Source organism: Camelus dromedarius, chromosome 17, assembly GCF_036321535.1.
Source record: "Camelus dromedarius isolate mCamDro1 chromosome 17, mCamDro1.pat, whole genome shotgun sequence".
Taxonomy (NCBI): domain Eukaryota; kingdom Metazoa; phylum Chordata; class Mammalia; order Artiodactyla; family Camelidae; genus Camelus; species Camelus dromedarius.
In genome coordinates, this window is record NC_087452.1 from 31,569,107 (window position 1) to 31,590,697 (window position 21,591).

A 21,591-nucleotide genomic window follows, 5' to 3' on the forward strand; every position below is an offset into this window, starting at 1 on the left:
ATGTTAAAAGTTAAAAATACTAATCCTACCTTACTGGGGTTTATAGTCTATCATGCTGAGAGCTGGGCTTTTAGTCAGTGGGCATGGGGTTATTCCAGCTGGGGTGCCTGTGAAGCCTGCCTTTGCCCTGGGTCTTGAAAGAAAATGAAAAGTAGCCTTTGCTGTTTCTATTGAGCACCTGCTCTTTGTAAAGCACCACCCTAAGTACTTTACGCAGATAACCTTTAACACTTATAACAGCCATTCTGGGTGTGTGATAATCTTCCCAGTTTGTATATGAAGAAGTGCACAACAGAGAGAAATAAGTTGCCCAAAGTCACACAGCTAGTAAGTGGGGTGGCTCATCTTGTTCCTCACTGCAGAGGGCCATTGCTGAGCCAGTCACCAAAACACCGGTCATGGAGCACAGCCATGGCTTTGAGTGCTGTGCTCTAAGAGCTTGATGTCTGACAGTTGGCAGAATGCCTGTGCTTAGGGAAAAATAATTCCAGATATGAGATATCGTATAACAACTTGATTTTGGTTAAAGAAGATGGAGTATGTAACTGCATTAGAGCTCTAAAAAAGCATGAAGCATCAGGGAAGAATGAGAAATGGGTGGGATTCAAATAAGGTAAATTGGTATGTGTAAAAGCGTAGGGATAGGAAACGAATAATGTGTGTTCAAGAGACTGATGGAGTTGGTGTCAAATTGGAGAGGCCTTTGAGTGACACATTTAGGAAATGGTCCTTATTCTTCATCAGTGGGGATAGAAATAAAGAGAAAGGTGGAGAGACATCTTGCAGTCAAAATCTGCATTCATTTATTCATAAGTTGTTTTCATTTATTCAACAAGTGTTTACTGAGTGGCTACCAGCTATGAGCATGTTCTGGATACATGGGACATACCCATAGACAAAACAAACCCTGCTTCCAAGGAGCTTAGACTTCTGTTCTTATTCTCAGATTTATGTAAATAGCCCTTAAGTCTGAACTCACTACTCTCCCTCCCCACCCCCAGCCCCCATTACATTTTGGGATTAGTTCTGAGTCTTCCAAAATGCGTTTGTCTCTTAGATTATTAGCAACTTTGTTTCCTGCATAGATGACATGATTACTTTAAGAATTAAACAGATTTGCATCTCTAGGAAATGAGCTCTTTCCTTCTCCCATTGTTGATATGATTGGCTTTTGCTTTTGAGGCCTAGGAGATGGAGTTCAGGGTGCAAATTGCTTACTGTTCTGAGCACGTGATGGAATTATGAATCTGCCCTTTCAATGTAAGATGGATTACCAAGTGTGTCTTTAGTTTTTTGTTTGTTTGTTTTTAGTTTTAATTTTATACTTAAAATTCTAAGCTCTTATTAATTTCAAGTCAACAATCTTTAGAAATCTCTTTTCAGAAAATAAGCATCAAAATATTGTGATAGGAGTTTCTTCCCTTGGCCAGTTTAATTTTTATTGCTTTCCTACAAGTGTTAGCATTTCTATAACCTGAAGAGATTTTTAAATCTTTCCAGGAACATCCATTTAGGTTGTTATTGGCAGTATTATAGATTGCCAGTTCACCTTTGCTGATGGGGAGAATCATTCTGGAGACTTTCCTAAAGTTTGATGTTCTAGTTAGTGGTCAGTGTCAACAAACAGCTGCTGGGAGTGTGGCTTGCTAGACTAGCCACACTCCCCTGACCAGAATGTCTCCATAACTGCTGCTAAATCTTTGTCTGTGGTTACCTTTGGGAACAATTTTTCAGACCCCGATAATCTTAGTTAATAGAATTATATTTAAGCCTTCCTCAGACCAACAGTGGATTAGAAATAGTAATAAAATTTTTTTCAATCTAAGTTCTGAAGTTTATTTGGCCTAATCCTCTCATTTTATAAACGGGGAAAGAGTCTTTACAAAATTTTCAATATGACACAGATAATTTTTTTTCCGTCTTTCAGTATGTCGTCTCTGCTAGTTCCCCAGAATTATGTAGTTATTTCTGGGAAACTAAAATGAACACTGACCCTGAGGCCTGTAGCCATTATAGGATTCCCTCAGGACTTTGCAGTTTAGATTCAAATAGTCTCTTGAGGCCTACCAACCTAGACAGCAATGATATAGATCCAAAAAGAAGTGGACTGAACCTTTTGTTAACACTTTATACGATGTGTGAGTCTCTCAGTTAAGAGAAAGTAAAAATTAATCCAAAGATTAGCTGCAGGTAAGTGTTGCACATGGTGTGGAGCCTTTGTATAGTCCTGGATTCTGGCAGCCCTCTTCTGTTACAAAAAACAACTAATGAACATGCCATGTTTCTCCCCAGGAAACTGTATGAGAGGCCTTTCCTTTTACGTGAGCTGTATAAGGAATGAACCTTAAGGAAAGAGAAACTGGTGGGCATGAGGTTTTACCATGGTAAAATGACACTTCAGATTCTATTCTAACAAATTTTAAGGAATACCCCTTCTTAGAATGTACAGAAGTACCATTATATCAATTAACACATTAAAGAAGCATTTAATAGAATTTAATGTATAAGCAAGATGTTTAAAAGAAGCAATTTATATGTCACTGAATACTCTTAATACTATTATAGGACAGATTCTGAAATATATGAGGATGCGGTAGAACTTCAGCAGTTTTTTATTAAAATTCGTGATGAACTCTGCAAAAATGGAGAGATCCTTCTTTCACCAGCACTCAGCTATACGACAAAACATTTGCATAATGATGTGGAGAAAGAGAAAAAGGAAAAACTCCCGAAAGAAATAGAGGAAGATAAACTAAAACGAGAAGAAGAAAAAAGAGGTTGGTTTCTTTCATTTTACTAAATACGAAGAAATATTATTATACTGTGTTTTAGCTTGTCTCTTAATTAGCTGTGGAGTAGAGTCCTGTTTGTATAAATGAAAACTCAGGGTGTTGGCTCTTTCAAAATAGACATGATAAGATGGAAATGTTTTTCTCATCATCAGTTAGGTCATCAGACTGGAAAAGATTGAAAGTTACACATGACACAGCAGTTATCCTAGTATTTCAGAAACAGAGTCAGTTAATTCACAAATGTGGGAGCTTAATACCCCTTAATACTATTGGTAGGTAAAAACCTAAGGGGCCTAGCTGAAGCTAGAAAGCGTTCTCAGCAGTGAGTACATAAAGTTTTTGTCCCATTGTTCAACGGTATGGCTTTCCTCGTTCGGACTCAACCAGATAAGATGATATTTTGGTTGAACGACATGTGTGGGAGGAAATTTTTATTTTAAATGTATCAGCCTAAAAATGTTACTTTGAGTCACTTACCAGAATTTTGAAATACTGGAAAATGGGAACTTTTATTAGAAATGTAATCATTTTCTTTAAGAGTTAGAGTTTACATAAATGCCTAGAATACATAACTTTCCAAGAGTTATATTAGTCTTTAGGATCAAATTTGCTCCTTAGGGTTTTTCCCCTTAGGCAAGAAAACAAAATAAGTTGATTTGAAGCAAATTCTCATAAGCAATGACACACAAAAAAGAAGAAAAAAGAACCTGTGTGGTGAGAAAAATGATTTTACCAGCACGGGGCTGGCTGCAAAAACCAGCAGCTTTGCTGCCAAATGGGTTGTACTCATTCAGAATGGTGAGTGTGGGTTTGTTGTGCTGGGGGTGTGCAGGGAGGAGGGTCTTTTGTCTTTGTCACCTAAAAGTGGTTGATGCAGGAATGCACAGGGTAAACCTGCTGCTTTGCTAGCTCAAAGTAACAGTTGGGGGTTGGAGAATATCCTGGAAATTAGCCATAGAAAGGCTGAGATAAGCTCTCTGTACATTCTTGGCTGACTGGAAAATTGTGCATATGCAGGGGAGATACAAGAAACTGATGGAAAACAAAATGCAAAGGATACTTGAAAGTTGGTCACAACTTTGAAAGCATCCCCCAAGCCACATAACAGATCATTCAGCAGAGGGTGGATCCTTTCAGGTTTGAGGGACTTGAATACAGTCTTCACCTAAACCATTGGCTGACTTTTTAACTGTGCAGACTTAGGAGCAACCCCTCATGCCATGTGTCCTGGTATACTTATAATGGAAGTCTCTGAGAAGAGAAGCGAGACAAAGGGGGAGAAAAATACTTGAAGAAATAATGGCTGAAAAACGTCTCAAATTTGATGAAAAACATTAACCTACAGCTCCAAGAACACCATGCAAGAAAACAGAACCACATCTAGGTATATCATAATCAAACTGCTGAAAGAGGATATCTTGAAAGCAGCAAAATGACTCATTATGTCCAAGAAAACAATAATATGGTAATGACTCATAAGAAATAATGGAGGCCAGAGAGCAGTAAAAAGATGCTCAAAATGCTAAAAGGGAAAAAAACTGAACCATGAATTGTGTATCCAGCAAAACTATCTTTCAAAAGTGAAGTTGAAGTAAAACATTCCCAGATGAATAAAAATGGAAAGAATTCACTGCTGGCAGATCTTCCTTATAAGAAATACTAAAGGAAGAGCTTCAGGCCAAAAGAAAATGACAGCAGGTAGTAATTCATGTCCATAAGGACCGAAGAGTATTGGAAATAGTAAATAAGTGGGTAAATATAAAAGACTATGTCTGTATTTTTTTCATGTCTCATACTTTCTTTAAAAAACATTAGATTGTTTAAAGGAATAACAATAACACTATTGTTAGGCATATAAACATTTATAGTTGTATATATGTGACATTACTAGCACAAAGGAATGGAGCTATATTGGAGCAAAGTTGCAATACTCAATGAACCTAAGTCAGTATTAATCTGAAGTAGATGGTGACAGGTTAAAGATGCATATTGTAATGCCACTAAAATAGAAAAAGTCAACACAGGAATTAAAATAACACCAGAAAGACTTGCTTAACACAAAAGAAGGCAGTAACAGAGGAAAAAGAGAGCAAAAAGATGAAAGACATGTAAAAAACAAACAGCAAAATGGCAGATTTGAATCCAGTCATATCAGTAATTACATTTTGTGACATTCCAGTCAAAAAGCATTGAATATCAGACTGAATTTAAAAAGTAAGATCCAACTATATGCTGTCTATAAGACACTTATTTTAGAGTCAGACATAAATAGATTGAAAGGAAAAGGGAGTGAAAAGATACATCAAGCAAATAGTAACCAAAAAGAGTTGGAGTGGCTATATTAATATTAGACAAATAGAATAGATTTAAAGAAGATGAAGGACTCCAGAACTGTGAGAAATGAATGTTTGTTGTTTAAGCCACCCAGACCATGGTGTGTCTTCTTACAGCAACTGAGCTAAGACAAGGACTGTCAACCACCTTGACCTGACTAACACTTGTAAAACACTACACCCAGTGACAGCAGAATACACACTCCTGTAAAGCCTACATGGAAGATTGTCTAGAATGGATCATGTATTGGTTCATAGAACAATTTCCCCCAAATTTAAAAGGATTGAAATCGTATTAAGTTTGTTCTCTAAATACAGTGGAATTAGATTAGAAATCAACAACAGAATGAAATCTAGAAAATCCCCAAACATTTGGAAATGAAGCAGTACACTTCTGAATAACCCATGCATCAAAGCAGGTATCACAAGGGCAGTTAGAAAAATCTTGAACTGAATCAAAATGAAAATAACATATTAAAATTAATGGAGTATAGTTAAAGCAATTCTTAGGAAATTAATATTTGAGCATGTACATTAGAAAGGATTAAGGTCTAAAATGAATCTATGCTTCCATGTCAAGAGGTTAGAAAAAGAAGAGTGAGTCAGACCAGAAGTAAGGAGAGGAAATAATAAAGATCAGAACAGAAATCAATGAAAGAAAAAAGCGGAAAATGTCAGTGCTGTACTGAGTATGACGTTTAAGACACATGTTGTTTCTACTGACAGAATTTTATATACTTGGGATTTTTTTTTAAGTTGATTCTTTTCTTGGCAATGCAGAATTAGTGACACCTGCTCCTTGAATTACCCTAAGGCAGTTCTTGAAGTGTGGCCTCTAGGCAAGCAGCATCAGCATCACCTGAGAACTTGTTAGAAATGCATATACTCTGGTCCCATTCCAGGCCAACCAGTTCAGAAACACTGAGAGTGAGACCCAGCAGTCTGTGTTGTAACAAGTGCTGTAGGTGGCTCTGAGGTAGTTAAGTCTGGGAATCACTGCTCTAAGACCTTGGGTGTAATGAGTGGAGGAACAGGGACTTATGGCATCTGCCTTCCTTCTTAGTGGATTAGCAATAATGTGTGAACCCATTATCTTTTATGGTGGTACATTCTAAAGAAAAGGCGATACTGACATTTTAAAGACTATTGGTCACTGCCCTTGACTGTTCCTTTGATCAGGAAATATTTCCAATGATTTAACCTGTGAAGAAGACCTATGGCAGAAAAGCAGAGCCACATAGAGAAAAAGACAGATTTTTGTTCCTTCCCATCACTGTGCCTATCTCATGGGCCTGGGAGCCTTATGCTGACTAGAGGAAAGGGAGCCCTGCTGCACAGAGCTGCTTTCTGAGGCCTCCGAAACATCCCTATTAAAAGTTACTCATTTTTACACTAACTCAGAGATTGTATTTCTACCATGAGACTGGAAGGTAGAAGTGGTGCTTTGCTGTAGCATGTGCGGTCAACACTAGAAGAACTAAGTAGGAAAAGCTATATAAGCGGGGTATTCAAGGTTATTGTAACTAGTTATTTCTAGTCATCCTATGTCAAGGTACTTTATGAATACTAAAAGACAACACAACACCAGAAAGGAGGGTGGTTGTGTATGTTGGTCACCCCTCTCTATCTTTAAGCCATCAGAATGGGTTTCTTAATAATCGATCGAAATCAAGGGACACTAGAGCTCACAGACTCCTTTTTATATTAAATGCCAAAACTAAATACTCATACAGGGTAAGTAAACAAAGATAAAACAACATAGAAGACTTTCACTTAAATGTGGATAGATTGTACATAAATACCCACTGCTCCTCCTTCCCAAGCCTCTAAAATGGGGATTTTAAAACAAAAGAAAAGGCATAAACAGAAAAGCATTCCCCTCCCTTAAAAAAGAAAAGGAAAACAGTGGAAGAGGAGATGATGGCGGTTAAAATTCTGAAACTAGAAAACAGATGGATAAGTTGCTAATGCTGGCTTCAGTGCTAGCATTGGATGAAGACCTTAAGCAGGCTAATTCCTGTCTAGAAAGGTGCAGGGATTAGAACACTGTGTACTCCTGAAAAGTGGAGGTCCACAAGCGTCTGGAAACAGAAGAATTAGTTCAAAGTCTAAATTTAAAGGAGTTGAACCTCCAGATCACCTCCCTACCCTTCCAGTGACTGTTTATCCCTAAAGATGTAGATTCAGGGACAACAGGCAGACTTCAGGGTCGGGGTACAGTTCTGAAGAGGGGGATTATGAAAGGATTTATTCTAAAGAGTGAGACCCCTGACTCTCTTAACTACTTATCTCCTAAAATGCTGGGAGTCAGGCTTATAGTTTTGAGAAAGGAGATTTTTTTTCTTGAGAAATGGACCAGGCATTGGGGAAAAACTGAAGATAACATCTGGAGGTCCTCAATGAAATCCATCAGTCAACCAGCTCTGTGTACATGTAGAGAGCTTCTGGCCAGCTTCTTTACCATTTTACTTTCAAATAGGAGCAGATATTTATTTAAATAGGACTGGATATTTAAGGAAAATCTAAGATGTAAGAGATAGAACAAAACAAAAAGAAAAAAAGGACCTTTGAGGAAACAAAGTGAAGGCAGCAGGAGAAAAAAAATTTTTTTAAACCAACTAAACTAAAATTTAGACCTTCAGAGAGATGACAGGCTACTGCCTCCATAAAACAAGAACAAGAGGCCATAAATAATGAACATTCACAGAACAGAAAATTTCTTAGAATACGGCAAACCCACAGAGTGAGAGAAAATATTCACAAATCGTTACATCTGATAAGGGTCTAATATCGAGAATATTATAAAGGGCTCCTTCAGTTCAACAACAAAACACAATTCAGAAGTGGACAAAGGATTTGAATAGACGTATCTCCAAAGAAATTATACAAATGTCCATAAGCATGTGAAAAATGTTCAACATCATTAATCATTAGGAGAATGCAAATCAAAACTACTGTGAGATACCACTTCATACCCTTTAGGATGGCTGTTATCAAAAAAAAGGAAGATATACAAGTGTTGGTGAGAATGTGGAGAAATTGGATCCCTCATACATTGGTGGTGGGAATGTGAAGTAGTATAGCCACTGTGAAAAACAGTTTGGCAGTTCCTTAAAAAGCTAAACATTGAATTGATCTGTCAGTTCTGTTCTTAGGTGTATATCCAGAAGAACTAAAAGCAGGGGCTCAAACAGATACTTGTATTCCAATGTTCATAACAGCATTATTCACAGTATCCAAAAGACGAATTGACCCGTGTCTATCAGCAGATGAACGGATAAACAAAATGTGGTATTTACATGCAATAGAATGTGATTCAGCCATAAAAAGTAATGAAATTCTGATACATGCTACAAAGTGGATGAACCTTGAAGATATTGTGCTAACTGAAATAAGCCAGACACAGAAGAACAGGCACTGTATGGTTCCACTTATCTGGGTACCTGGAATACCAAATTCATAGACAAAGGAGATTAGAGGTTACCAGGCTATGGAGAGGAAAGACAAGGAGTTACTACTTAATGGTTACAGTGTTTCTGTTTGGAGTAAAGGAAAACATTCTGGAAATAGTGGTTAGGGTTGCACAACATTGTGAAAGTAATAAATGCCACTGCATTATACACTTAAAAATTATCAAAAAATGGTGAATTTTATGGGATGTATCTTATCAGAATTTTAAAAATTAATGTAATATACCAAAAAAATCCATTGAATTATGCACTTTAAAAAGGTGAATTATATGGTATATTAATTATATCTCAAGCTGTTTAAAAAAATGATAGAGTAGGGTAGGGGGATATGTTGACATTTTTTAACAGAACAAACTTGAGTAGTAAATAAGCCATAGAGAGCTAATGCACAGTATGGTGAATATAGGCAACAGTATTGTCCTGTAATTGTGTAGTGTGATAAATATCGCTACAATGGCAACAGTATATAAGTAGATCAAAGTAACACATTATATACCTTCAATTTATACAATATTATGTATTAAATATATTCAATTAAAAATTGTTAATGGTAGCAGAAAGAAAATGTTTAGAGAAGGATTAAACGATACAATTGAAGAAATCTCCAAGGAAGTAGAAAAATAACAAAGAAAGAAAAAAAAAGATAGCTAAAAGGTCAGCTCAGGAGGTCCAGAGTCCACATAACTGGAGGACATGGCTCTGCTAAGCTTTCTGCCACTTTCCAGTAACATTTCCTTCTTTTTGAGCCTTCAGTGTCAAGTCTTTAGTGTCCATTTTCCTACTAATGTCTATTCAAGGCTACCTAGGCTTTTTCTGTCGTACTCCTCAGAGTTCTTCTAGTCTCTCCTTGCTGCCCAATTCCAAAGTCACTTCTGTATTTTTTAGATATTGTTACAGTAACAATCCTTCTATTGGGTACCAAAAATCTCATCTAAATACCATCAACTCAAAAGTCCCAAATCTCATTATTTAAGTCATCTAAATTAGTGTATGTATAAAGGTCTGGCTATGATGCATCCTGTGACCCAATTCCTCTTCATCTTTGAAACTGAAAAAACACATTCTTTACACTTAGAATATAGTGTTGGAACTATATATATATAGTTTGAATAGACGTATCTCCAAAGAAATTATATATATATATAGGATAACAAAGACATTTCCATTCAAAAAGGGAGCAATGAAAAAGGAAAAGAGTCTTCATTTCCAGGCAATTTCAAGATCCAGCCAGGCAGATTTCATTAGGCTTCAAGGCCTGGAATTAGTTCTCTGTGGCTCCACGCTTTGCCATCTGGATCGTCTTTTTTCATGAAAGGTAGCACATACTTGCAGCTGAGTTGTTTTATCAGCCTGTTTCCTATCTCTAGAATTTTGGGAGATTTAACAGCCTTCGTTCATTTTATACTCTATCTTTTTCAGGCCAGTTGACAGTGCTCCTGCTTGTATAAAATTCTCAAGAACCTTGTGAATCTGCTGCATATGTCACAGGGATTCGTTTGGTTAATAAACTAACTACTAGATAACATTTTCTATCAAAATTAGGAAAAATTTACCAATATTAGAGAGGGAATGGAGAAACAGATCCCCTTGTAGCCAAACAGTGAGGGAATTAAATTGGTATAGACTTTTGAGGGTTAGTTTGGAACATGCATTTTAAAAACATTCCAGCTCTTCCACTTATGGAAAATTATTCTAGGGAAGTAATTGAAGTGGGCAAAGCTTTTCCCTAAAAAAAAAACAAACAAACTATGACGTTTGCAAATGATGGCTTGTTTGGGAGCCATTAAAATGTCTTATTGAACAAAAATTAAAATCTTGAGAAAAGCATTTTATCTCAGGGAAAGTGTTAATGATACATTAAGTGTATGCATATATAGTTTACAGTATATTGTATGATATTCATATTCCATATCTCCTAAATTCTAAGATTCCATTAACTGTGACATAACCATGTAATGACTGTTAGAGGAAAAATATTTCAAAGCCATTAAGATGAAGAAGGTATATAGGAGATTATCTCTAGGATTACATGATTTACAAGTGACCTGTTTTCTTCTTTATACCTTTCTGTATCATCCAGAATGACTACATTGAACATATGTTATTAAGGTTATTATTTTTATTCTGTAGATCCTTTATTTATATATTTATTTAATTAATGGCGGATGGTTGTAATTCGGAAAGACAGTTTTGAGTACAGGGTATTGGAAATATGGATGTCATACTATTTGTCCTGAATCCTGCCTTTAAATGTATTGGTATGTGTTGTTTGAATCCTATAGCTGATTCCAGCATCCTTTTCATGAGAACGTTTTTCTTATTTTTACCCAAGAAGCTGAAAAAAGTGAAGATTCCTCGGGAGCTGCAGGCCTCTCAGGCTTACATCGCACATACAGCCAGGATTGCAGCTTTAAGAACAGCATGTACCACGTGGGAGATTATGTCTATGTGGAGCCCGCAGAGTCCAATCTACAACCACATATAGTCTGTATTGAGAGACTGTGGGAAGATTCTGCTGGTACGTCCATTTTAAATTGAAGGGCAGATTGGTGAAAAGTGACTATATTACTCCTCCTTGGTCCTCAGGGGAAAAAAATGTAACTCAGACATTTTATGTCTTCCAATAATAGTTCTACAGTGAGTCAATGTAAGTACCTACTACATGAAAAACATAGGGTTGAGCCCATTTGGGCAGTGACACATTTGAGTTAAAATAAATGCAACTTCTGGAAGTCTAGTTGAGATTCATTCTTTCAACTGATAATTTATTAAAAACACACCGTGAGCCAAACTCTGTAAGATACCAGAGATTCAGAAGAACAAAAGGCTCATGTTTGTCCCTGACAAAACCACTCTGGTAAAAATCACAAATTAAAGGGATTATTATAGAGAGAAATGTGCCTTGGCTTATAATTTGATTTCAGAAAAGCTTCCTAGAGCAATTGCCTTTAGCTTGAAACATAGAGAATGAATAGGAGTTAAAGAAGCCAAAAGCAGGCAAAAATGAGATCCAGACAACCAGTTCTTTCAGCTGTTGGTCATGTAAAATACCTTTGTATTCCTTCGTCCAAGTGCTAAATATGACCTTTGGTATATCTTATGTCCTTATACGCTTTAAGTGTGTCCTTACCCAGCAGAGTAGAGCAGTTCTCTCATCATCTTCCTCATTCTCTTTATTATACATTTTTTTAATATGAGGGGGAAAGTAGCATGTTTTAGACCTCATTACACTTCATTATTTTAAAGTATTGTTTCTTCTAAGATAATTATATTAAGGAACCATGGCCTAAAAAGCACATTGCTAGGTTCAGGCCATGGCAGGATGGATAGAGTATTGCTCATTTTGCAAGAATGTGTAATTTCTGTTAATGGTAAATTTTTTTTCTCTGTCTCTCTCTCTCTCTCTCTCTTTGTTTTTGAGGTGAAAAATGGCTGTATGGCTGTTGGTTTTATCGGCCAAATGAAACATTCCATCTGGCTACACGAAAATTTCTAGAAAAAGAAGTTTTTAAGAGTGACTATTACAATAAAGTTCCTGTTAGTAAAATTCTAGGAAAATGTGTAGTCATGTTTGTCAAGGTAAGAAACTCATTAGTCCCCAAAGAATAAATTATTCCATGGGAATGAAATTCACATACACAAAAAACTGATATTTACAAAATTGATAGCTCTGTTTTAAATTGTGTGACATTTTTTTAAAGCTGTGTCTCTGGCTGTTTGTAAAGATTTGGGGAGAAATTAACCTGAACATGATGATGAAAGCCCATTTGCTGCCTACACTGTATAGCTCTGTGCAATTAGCTTTAATTTTGTTATATTGCCAGACAGACTTTTAAGGAGGACACTTTCTGAAGGATGATTGTAAGTTTTCAGTGTGGTTTTTAGGTAATAAGGTGTACTTTTTGTTTGTCTGTCTAATATATGCATGTTCCTGAAGCTTTAAGGAAAATTAAAGCTGTGTGAAATACTAATATATTATCAAAGGGAAAGTTGGTAAGCTAAATAAGCTAAACAGTATGTATTGAGTAAGACAATTCTGTGTAAGGAAATACTCCTAGATCTCCAGCCGTTTACCATTTGTTGTTAACTGTCCAAAGGTCTTAACATTTTAGCTTTTAATTCTTCGCTTGGTTGTTGTTTTTTGTTTGTTTTTTTGGTTGATTGGTTTTCAGAAAATTCTCCTATGTTCTTATATCCACCAGGAATACTTTAAATTATGCCCAGAAAACTTCCGAGATGAAGATGTTTTTGTCTGTGAATCACGGTATTCTGCCAAAACAAAATCTTTTAAGAAAATTAAACTGTGGACCATGCCCGTCAGCTCAGTTAGGTTTGTCCCTCGGGAAGTGCCCTTGCCTGTGGTCCGAGTGGCCTCTGTATTTGCAAATGCAGATAAAGGGGATGATGAGAAGAACACAGACAACTCCGAGGACAGTCGACCTGAAGACAGTTTTAACTTGGAAAAGGTATGTAGATAATAGCCATACAGAAAACAACTTAACATTTCAAAGTATTGATTCCAGAAAATAAACGAATAAAGTATTCAAATTAAGAAGTAGAAAAAGAGCAACAATATAAAAACTTAGCCAAATAGAAAGAACGGAACTATAAAGGAAAGAGATTAATGCTAAGGATACAGAACAGTACAACTGAAAAGTAGACTTTGACAAGTCCAGTGAGATAAACTACCAACTATCCTAATAAAGGAAAAAGAAGGGGATTAAGCTTGACATACAATGTGGAAGAAGTATAAAGACTTGTACATTTCTTTAGTAAACTTGAAAACCTGAGTAAAATGAATAACTTTCTAGGATAATGCAAATTACCAAGGTGGAATCCAGAAGAGAGAACACATGTAAGTAACATGAAGAAAATTCTTTTAAATATCAAAGAGCTCACCCCAGAGAGTACTCAGGTCAGATAATTCTACAGGTGAATTCTTTTAACCATTTAAATTATTTCAGAGCATGGGAAACAAAGAAAGCTTCCTGGTTTGTTTTACAAAGCCAGAATAATCTTGATTCCAAAGCCTGATAAAATAAAAATAGAAAACTATAGTTCATTCTCACTTTATGAATATTGATGCAAGAAAAATCTTGGGGGAAAAGTGTTCTTATAAGTGAAATCAAGTTAGTCATTCAAGAATAACATAACCAAGTAGAGAGGAGTTCATTCGAAGAATGCAAGAATAGTTCAAAATTTGGAAAATTCAGTAATATGCTTCATTATATTAGTAGATCAAAGGACAAATTACTTGATCAAGTACCTGTCTTGACTGATTTAAGACTTTAGAAGGATATTTCCTCAAAGTGATTTTTTTTTCCTCAAAGTGATTTTTAAAAATTGTATTTGTATCTCAAGCCTAAAACCTGTAAAAGAAATTCCTTTTAGTTATACACGTGACAGAAGTGCTTGCTATATTTTTCTGAAAATAGCCAATGTTATTGGACAAATAAAAGTAGTAAAAATATTGACAATAAGAGGCAAAATTATTTTTTTGCAGATAATGGAGAAATTAACTGAAAAGTTTTTGAAAACAGAATTCAGCAAGTAGAAATTTTAAAATCCATATACAAGTCAGTAGTTTTTTTATACAAATATTTTAATAATTTATAAGACTTCTAAAAGTAAAATGAAAATGTTGAATACATTTTAACAACTGTTGGAAAAATCATATGGAAGATAATACCCTATTCACATGAACAACAAAAAAAATACATTAAGAAATTATCTTAAAAGGAGAATATGGAACCTGTGGGAAGAAAATCTAGAAGGGCATAAAATACTTGAATAAATTATTTTGGAACTTGGCAAAATTATTCTAGCATTCTTATGAAAGAATAAATACATGACAGTTACCAGAAAAATTGAAGAATAATCAAGAGTGCTTTACCCTGCCAAATAGTATTATATTTTATAAAATTATATTAAAAAATACTGAGATATTAGCTCATGATCAGTCAATGAAAGGAATAGGCTTTTCACAGTTAAATTCAAAACATAAAGATAGTAATTTGTTTATTCATTTATTTGTTTATTATAGTTTTACGTATTTTATTTTAACTTATTTTGAAATAATCTTAGACTTAACAAATGTTCAAAGTACTTAACAAAGATAGTACGAAGACATTCCTTACATTCTTCATTCAGTTTCTGCAAGTGTTAGCATCTTGTATAAGCATGGTACAAGGATCTAAACCAGAAAGTTAGCATTAATACTGTTTACTAATCTAGAGGCCTTGTTTGTATTTCCCCTGTTGTCCCCCAGTGGCCTTTTTCTTTCTTTCTTTCTTTTTTTTTTTTTTTTTTTTTTTGACTAGTTTTATTGAGATATAATTGGCATATAGCACAGTATAAGTTCAAGGTGTACAGCATAAGTGATTTGACATATATATCATGAAATGATTACCACAGTAAGTTTGGTGAACATTTATCATCTCATATGGATACAACATTAAAGAAATAGAAAAAAATTTTTTCCTTGTGTTGAGAACTCTTAGGATTTACTCTCTTAACAGTTTTTACATAAAATGAACAGCAGTGTTAATTATATTTATCCTGTTGTACATTACACCCCTAGTACTTAACTTATCTTAAAACTGGAAGTTTATACTTTTTGACTGTCTTCATCCGTTGCACCCTCCCACTACCCCCTGCCTCTGGTAACCACAAATCTGATCTCTTTTTCTGAGTTTGTGTTTTTGAAGTATAGTTGACCTACAGTACTATGTTTCTGGTACACAACATAGTGATTTGATATTTCTGTACATTCAAAGTGACCACTATGATAAGTCTAAATGTTTTCTATCACCATACAAAGATATTACATAATTACTGAATATATTCCCCACACCATACATTTCATACTTGTGACTCATTTATTTTATAACTGAAAGTTTGTATAAAGGTAGTACTTTAAATCAGCAAGAGAGGATGGAATCAAATGATATTGGAAAAACTGGTAGCCACTTGAATAAAAAGAAGAAAATAAAACCACCTGAACTCTCCCTCATTTCATATTGCAAAATAAGTAAGATATAAACATAAAAAAAGAAATATAAGTTGCTAATACAAGTACATTTACTATTATTTACTTATAATGTTTTATTCATTTGTAAGCTTGGAATGGGTCCTTTATATGCATGATATAAAACCCGGTAGCCATGAAAGAAAAAAATCGCTTTACTGATTTACAACTGAAAACATCAATTAGTTTAATAAAACAGTCTAAGGACTACTATTTCTAATGTACAAAGAGTTTCAAGTCTAGGAAAAAAGTTAACACTAGAAAAATGGGCAAAGAACCAAATAGATCATTTATAGAGGATCATTCAAAAACATAAGAAAATCTATTAATCTAAGTTTTTAAAATGTTCAACAAACAGATTAGCAAGAGTTCTAAAGACTAATAATACATGCAGCCTGGAGTGGGTGTGGGGCAGCACACTCTCATCTCCCATCAGTGCCATTCCCTTTGACCCTATCATCTGATGGCAGGGAATGTACTCCAACATACTACTCAGATCGGTACACCAAAAGGTGATGTCAATGTTGTTTGTAGAAGCAAAACCCTAGGCTGAACCCAAATGCCCATGAATAGGAACTTAGTTGTCTACATCCATTCATATAATGCAAACTGTGCAGCCAATGAAAGGAGTTAACAGGTTGCAGAATGGAATGTGGTTCCATCATTACTCAAAAAAACCAAAAATGTATGTTTACATATATGAATGTGTAAACAACATGGAAAATATACACTAAACTGGGTGGTTATCTTTGGGGTTGGATCACAGAAGATTTATTTTTAAGACTTTACACATGCTAATGATTGAATTATTTCCAACAAATATACTTTTTATATAAAAAAAAGTTTTTAATTTTTTTTAAGATAAAGTTTTTAAATTGTTAATGTAAAAACTGGAAAAAATTGAATTTTTGGTGTCTTAGGAAAAAAATATCCATTTTAGTGTTACGAGAGAAAGGGAGCTTGGAAAAGAACATATTTTTTACATTTTACCAGTATGTCTGGGAATCAGAGAGATACTAATTTTAAAAGAATAAGAAATATCAATGGAAGTCAGTGTGGGAACTAACTTAGATTTGTTATTATTATTATTACTAGAATTCTTAAGTCCCCAGGGTCCTCTGTATGAGTCACTTTTTTTCAGTCTCATGTCTTTATTTTAATATTGCATGGCATTCCAAGAACTTGTTGAAAGAATAACTAGAACAGAACCCATTCCTAAAACGAAAAGATACTCTTAATCTCAGGACTTCATAGCTTCCATTCCTTCAAGTGCCCCTCACCCATCATATATTGTGGGATCTCTCTCATTCTTAAGGATTTTCCAAGAAGACCATTTCAGTGTCACATTTGAAGTCATAAAGATCAAAACATTAAATTATTTGGGCATTCTAAAGGAGACTTTTTTGAGGTTGACGTTTCAGATATTCTCAGAGGACAAGGAGATGCAGTAGAAAATTTGAGGGTTCTGGAGTTTCCTCAGCATTTATATGCTTTAGAGGTATATACTCAAAACACCTAGTGCTGTGCTCGTTATCTGCTAGGTTCCCAGTAAGTGACATTTCTTATTTCCATTAGTCAGAGTATGTTTTCTTTTTTTTTTTTTCTGCCAAGACTAAAACAAAAATAATGTTTGTTAACTGGTTTGCATGAGTCAGGCATTGTTCTGTGTGCTTAACATGAATTGTTTCATTTAAGTAAGCTTCCTAACAACCCCATCTGAAGGGCACACTATCTTCATTTTACAGATGATGACCCTAAGGTTTAAGAGGTCAAGTAATTTGCCCAATGTCAGAGCAGCCAGTAGGTGACAGACACTAATTTATTCAAAAACAAAGTGTGTGTGTTTATGTCACAGGGGCTGTACTGTTTCTTTCCATGTTGGAATAAATCAAAATGATCAAGATGTTAAATCTATCCATTGTTGATATTAAGAAATTGAGAACTCAGTAAATGTGGTGAAGAGAAAGCTTGTATAGAATTTGCTCCCCATTCTCTACAACAGTTGATGAGGCTGCTCACGAACACTGATAAGTCTTCTCAAGTGTTTTTTGGCTAAAGCAGTGCGAATGGGAGAGGGAAGGAGAGGGGAATAAAAGAATCTTGGAGTAACATTATTTTAGGAAATTAATGAGAAATTTAAAGTAGGTACAATATTTGATAAGATTTTCTTATTTTAGTAACCTATTTTGGTTTCTTGTCTTAATCTGAGCTTCTATTTATAGTTATTTTTTTTCTTTTAAGTTAAAATGAAGGAAAGCTTGCTTTCCTTTCTTACCTCCTCTACCCACTTCTTGATTGTCAGCTGCCTATCTTCAATCAGTTTCCTTTGCCACAGGAGAAAGAAGACGTCCCTGTGGAAATGTCAAATGGTGAACCAGGTTGCCACTACTTTGAGCAGCTCCGTTATAATGACATGTGGCTGAAGGTTGGTGACTGTGTCTTCATCAAATCCCATGGCCTGGTGCGGCCTCGTGTAGGCAGGTGAGTGTTATTGAGGTGGGGAGGATGAAATTGGGTCTGAGAGATTTGGAGTCAGTAGAAATTCATCATTTTAGGCTGAAAACAAATGTCCTTTGGCAGCTTCTTCCACTTCCTCTCACACCTTACTCTCCCTGCTTGTGCCTCTAGCCACACTCTTCTTTCCCTCTTTAAGTTCCTCCCATGAACTTTTTTTTTTCTTTTTCTTCTACTATTTACTGAAGTCTCAATCCAGAAATCTTCTTGCCCACTTCATATGGTGAACTTCTTTAGCTTAAATTTGAAATGGCTCTTCCTTAAGGAAGACTTACTGTCACCTTCAGACTGGGTTACATCTCTCTGTTACACATTCTCAGAGCACCAGGTTTTCCTTCTTAGAGCACATATCAATCATATTATCAGGTTTCCATAATGAAGCTGCAAACACCCTGGGACCCTCTCTTTTTGAGCAAAAAACAGATATATACCTTTATATCCCATGCTTCAAACAGTACATGAGGCTCAGATATTTAATGAACAAGTAAATGGGTGAAAGTATGGTTGAATGGCCTAGAACAGCAGTAAAGGAGTCAGGGTACAGGGCTGGGCAGTAGAGGACAGTAGATAAGGACAGTAGTTGGTTCCAAAAGATTTTGGTGTAAGTCCCAGCCCAGGTATTTAATATCCTTAGGCAAATGATTTACCTCCCTGAGCTTCAGTTTCCTCATCATATTTGTTCATCATTCAATAATTGTTTATTATAAACCTACTGCTTACCAGGCTCTGAGGGTACATTAGTGAATAAAACAGACAGGTATCCTTAGTCCCATGGATCTTTATTCTGCTGGGAAGACAAATAATAAACATCATGAATAAGTAAAGTATATAGCACATTAGATCATGATAAGTGCTATGGAAAAAAATAGAGCTGGCTATGGGGAATCAGGAGCATCATAGTCAATGTGGGGAGTTCAAATCATTAAGATGGTGTGTAAAGCCCCACTGAGAGCTGACAGTTGAGCCAACACTTGAAGAACCCAAGGAAGTGAGTAATGTGAACATCCGAGGAGAAAGCTTTCCATGGAGAGAGAACAGCCATTGCAAAGACCTGAGAGGGAAGCATGCCTGGCCTGTTCAAATCAACAGAGCTTATTACAAGGGGAGTGAGCTATGCGCGAGTTACATAAAAGATATGAGGGCCGGGAGTGCGGTGCAAATCTTGTGGGCCTCTGAAAACACTGTAGGGATGTGGACCTTTACTGAATGAAATGAAATATCATTGGATTATTTTAAGCACAAAATGACATCTGGCTTAGGTCTTAGCAGGATCGCTCTGTCTACTGATTGTTGAGAGTAGACTGTAAAGAGTCAAAGGTAGAAGAGCAAGGAGATCTGCTACAAGGCTGTTGCAGTAATCCAGGCAAGAATGATGGTGGCTTAGGCCAGTAGTCAGATGAGGATGAGGTTACTGCTTCATGTCAGGAACCACAAGACTATGGGGATGATAATAATACCAACTTTATGGTGTGGTTGTGAGAAATGGTACAGTATCTTACACAGAGCAGTCAGATGTTAATTTTTTTTTCTAAGAAGATGTTATCTTGATTTCATCAGATTCTCGCAGAGTAAAGAGATATTAGGCTTGACCTTCTAAAAGGTTATAAACCATAGCCTTAATGTGACCTGACCCCAAATGTTGATAGTCTGTGCTTTTATTGAGCTTACAATTCCAATAATAGATGCTTACATCTTAGGAAGAAAACCTGGGAGCCAGCTTAAACTATTAAGTTACATGCCTTGGTAATATGTTTTAAAAAAATTTTTCCCCTCAGATGAGTAGCCAAGTGTTCACTTCTTTTTTTCCAAGTGTCTTCTCATATGATTAAAGGGGGAAAAAAATCAAGGGAATTGTCTTACTATCAAAACAACCAATGGAGCTCCTCCAAATAGTATGTATCATTAAGTTTCTGGTTAACAGAATTTTTGTTAGATTAATCCTGTCATAGGAGTGAAATCCATCAGAATTCCATTTTAATGGAATTTCTCCATTTTTTTCCCCCAAGAATTGAGAAGGTATGGGTCCGAGATGGAGCTGCATATTTTTACGGCCCCATCTTTATTCACCCAGAAGAGACGGAACATGAGCCCACAAAAATGTTCTACAAGAAAGAAGTGTTTCTGAGTAATCTGGAAGAAACCTGCCCCATGACATGTATTCTGGGTAAGTATTTAAGCTTTTATTTAATCGCATTCATTCCACAGTTGGTTGAATAGTTCTTCTGTCCTAGGCACTGTTCTAGGTGGTGTACAGCAATAAACAAACCAAAATCTCTGCTCGCTCAGAGACTTAGAATAGGGCAGAGGTTGGGGAGTCAGTAAGTAAATTAAAATTAAATTATAGAACATCAGATAGTAATTAGGGCTATGAATGAGAATAAAGCAGAGGAAGACAATAGAGAGTAATGTTGAGCAGAGGTCTTCTTTTAGGTAATGTGGTCAGCAAAGCCTCTCTTATAGATGACATGTAAGTAGAGCCCTGAAGGTAGTGAGGATGAGGGAGAAAACCATTCAAATATCTGAGCTTTTCCTCCTTTAAGGCATAGCAAACACCAAATGCAAAGACCTTACGGCAGAGTATCTGGGCCTGTTTGAGACACAATAAGAAAGCAGGGTGGCTGGAGCAGGGCAGGGGGTGTGGTAGGGCACTGAGTCATGGTAGGTCTTATAGACAGTGCAGAGATTGAGTTTGGAACAGATAGGAAGTCCTGTGATGAGGGGTCTGAGCAGAGCAGCCATGTGAGCCGACATACATTAGAGGAATCCCTGCGGCTGCAGTACGGAGATTGTGTTGTAAGAAGCAGGGAGAGCAATTAAAAGACCTTTACATTGTCTTTTGGATTAACCCTGGTAATGTTATTGTTCCCATTCCAGAAATGTGAAGGAGTCTTGTTTTGGTTTCTGTTCAGTCATCCTACTGAGTGTTCACAGTGGCATTGCTTCTCAGATCTAGTTATATGCGTCATACACTGTCATCGTTTCCAGCTATTGTGTTTCTTCTGGCTCTGAATTAACTCGACAGCTTACTTACACCAGCTACTATTTACATCTTTTGGAATGGTTTTCCAAAAGCTTTATATTGATTACATAGGATTATAAAGATGAAGAAGCCACCTTGCTTATGACCAAAGGAGATTTGCAGATGAAAAAGTATTTTACAGTTTATAGACTTTGTTTGATCTCTTTAGTGTTTACCTAGGTTGGTTTTGGTGCTTTGAATACTCAGATAAACTATTAGAATTAGTGAAAATATCAAGATCATCTGTATTTCTATTTATCATCACTAAGCAACTGGAAAATTAAAAATTTTAAATATGAAATTTACATTTAGTACCAAGGAATAAATATTTTAAAAGATACCTAAGACTGACATATACACACACTAAAACAAAAAAACCAAAAAACTGTAAGAAAGTTATCGAGAGAAATTAAAGAAGACCTAAATAAATGAAGTG

The 21,591-nt window shown here is 35.8% G+C and overlaps 1 protein-coding gene across 40 annotated transcripts in view; it reads left to right on the forward strand.

Annotated features, from left to right (window-relative positions):
* Positions 1-21,591, forward strand: part of PBRM1 (polybromo 1) — a 100,718-nt gene that overhangs the window by 58,351 nt on the left and 20,776 nt on the right. For 15 of the 40 annotated variants that reach the window (XM_031470496.2, XM_031470505.2, XM_031470506.2 and 12 more), the window contains 6 exons: positions 2,566-2,777; positions 10,928-11,113; positions 12,017-12,174; positions 12,798-13,061; positions 17,958-18,103; positions 20,143-20,300. In XM_031470496.2, coding sequence (XP_031326356.1) covers positions 2,566-2,777; positions 10,928-11,113; positions 12,017-12,174; positions 12,798-13,061; positions 17,958-18,103; positions 20,143-20,300 — 1,124 coding nt within the window. Of the gene's footprint in view, positions 1-2,565; positions 2,778-10,927; positions 11,114-12,016; positions 12,175-12,797; positions 13,062-17,942; positions 18,104-20,142; positions 20,301-21,591 lie in introns of all 40 variants that reach the window. The other 25 variants (XM_031470502.2, XM_031470499.2, XM_031470492.2 and 22 more) reach the window with 3 other exon arrangements.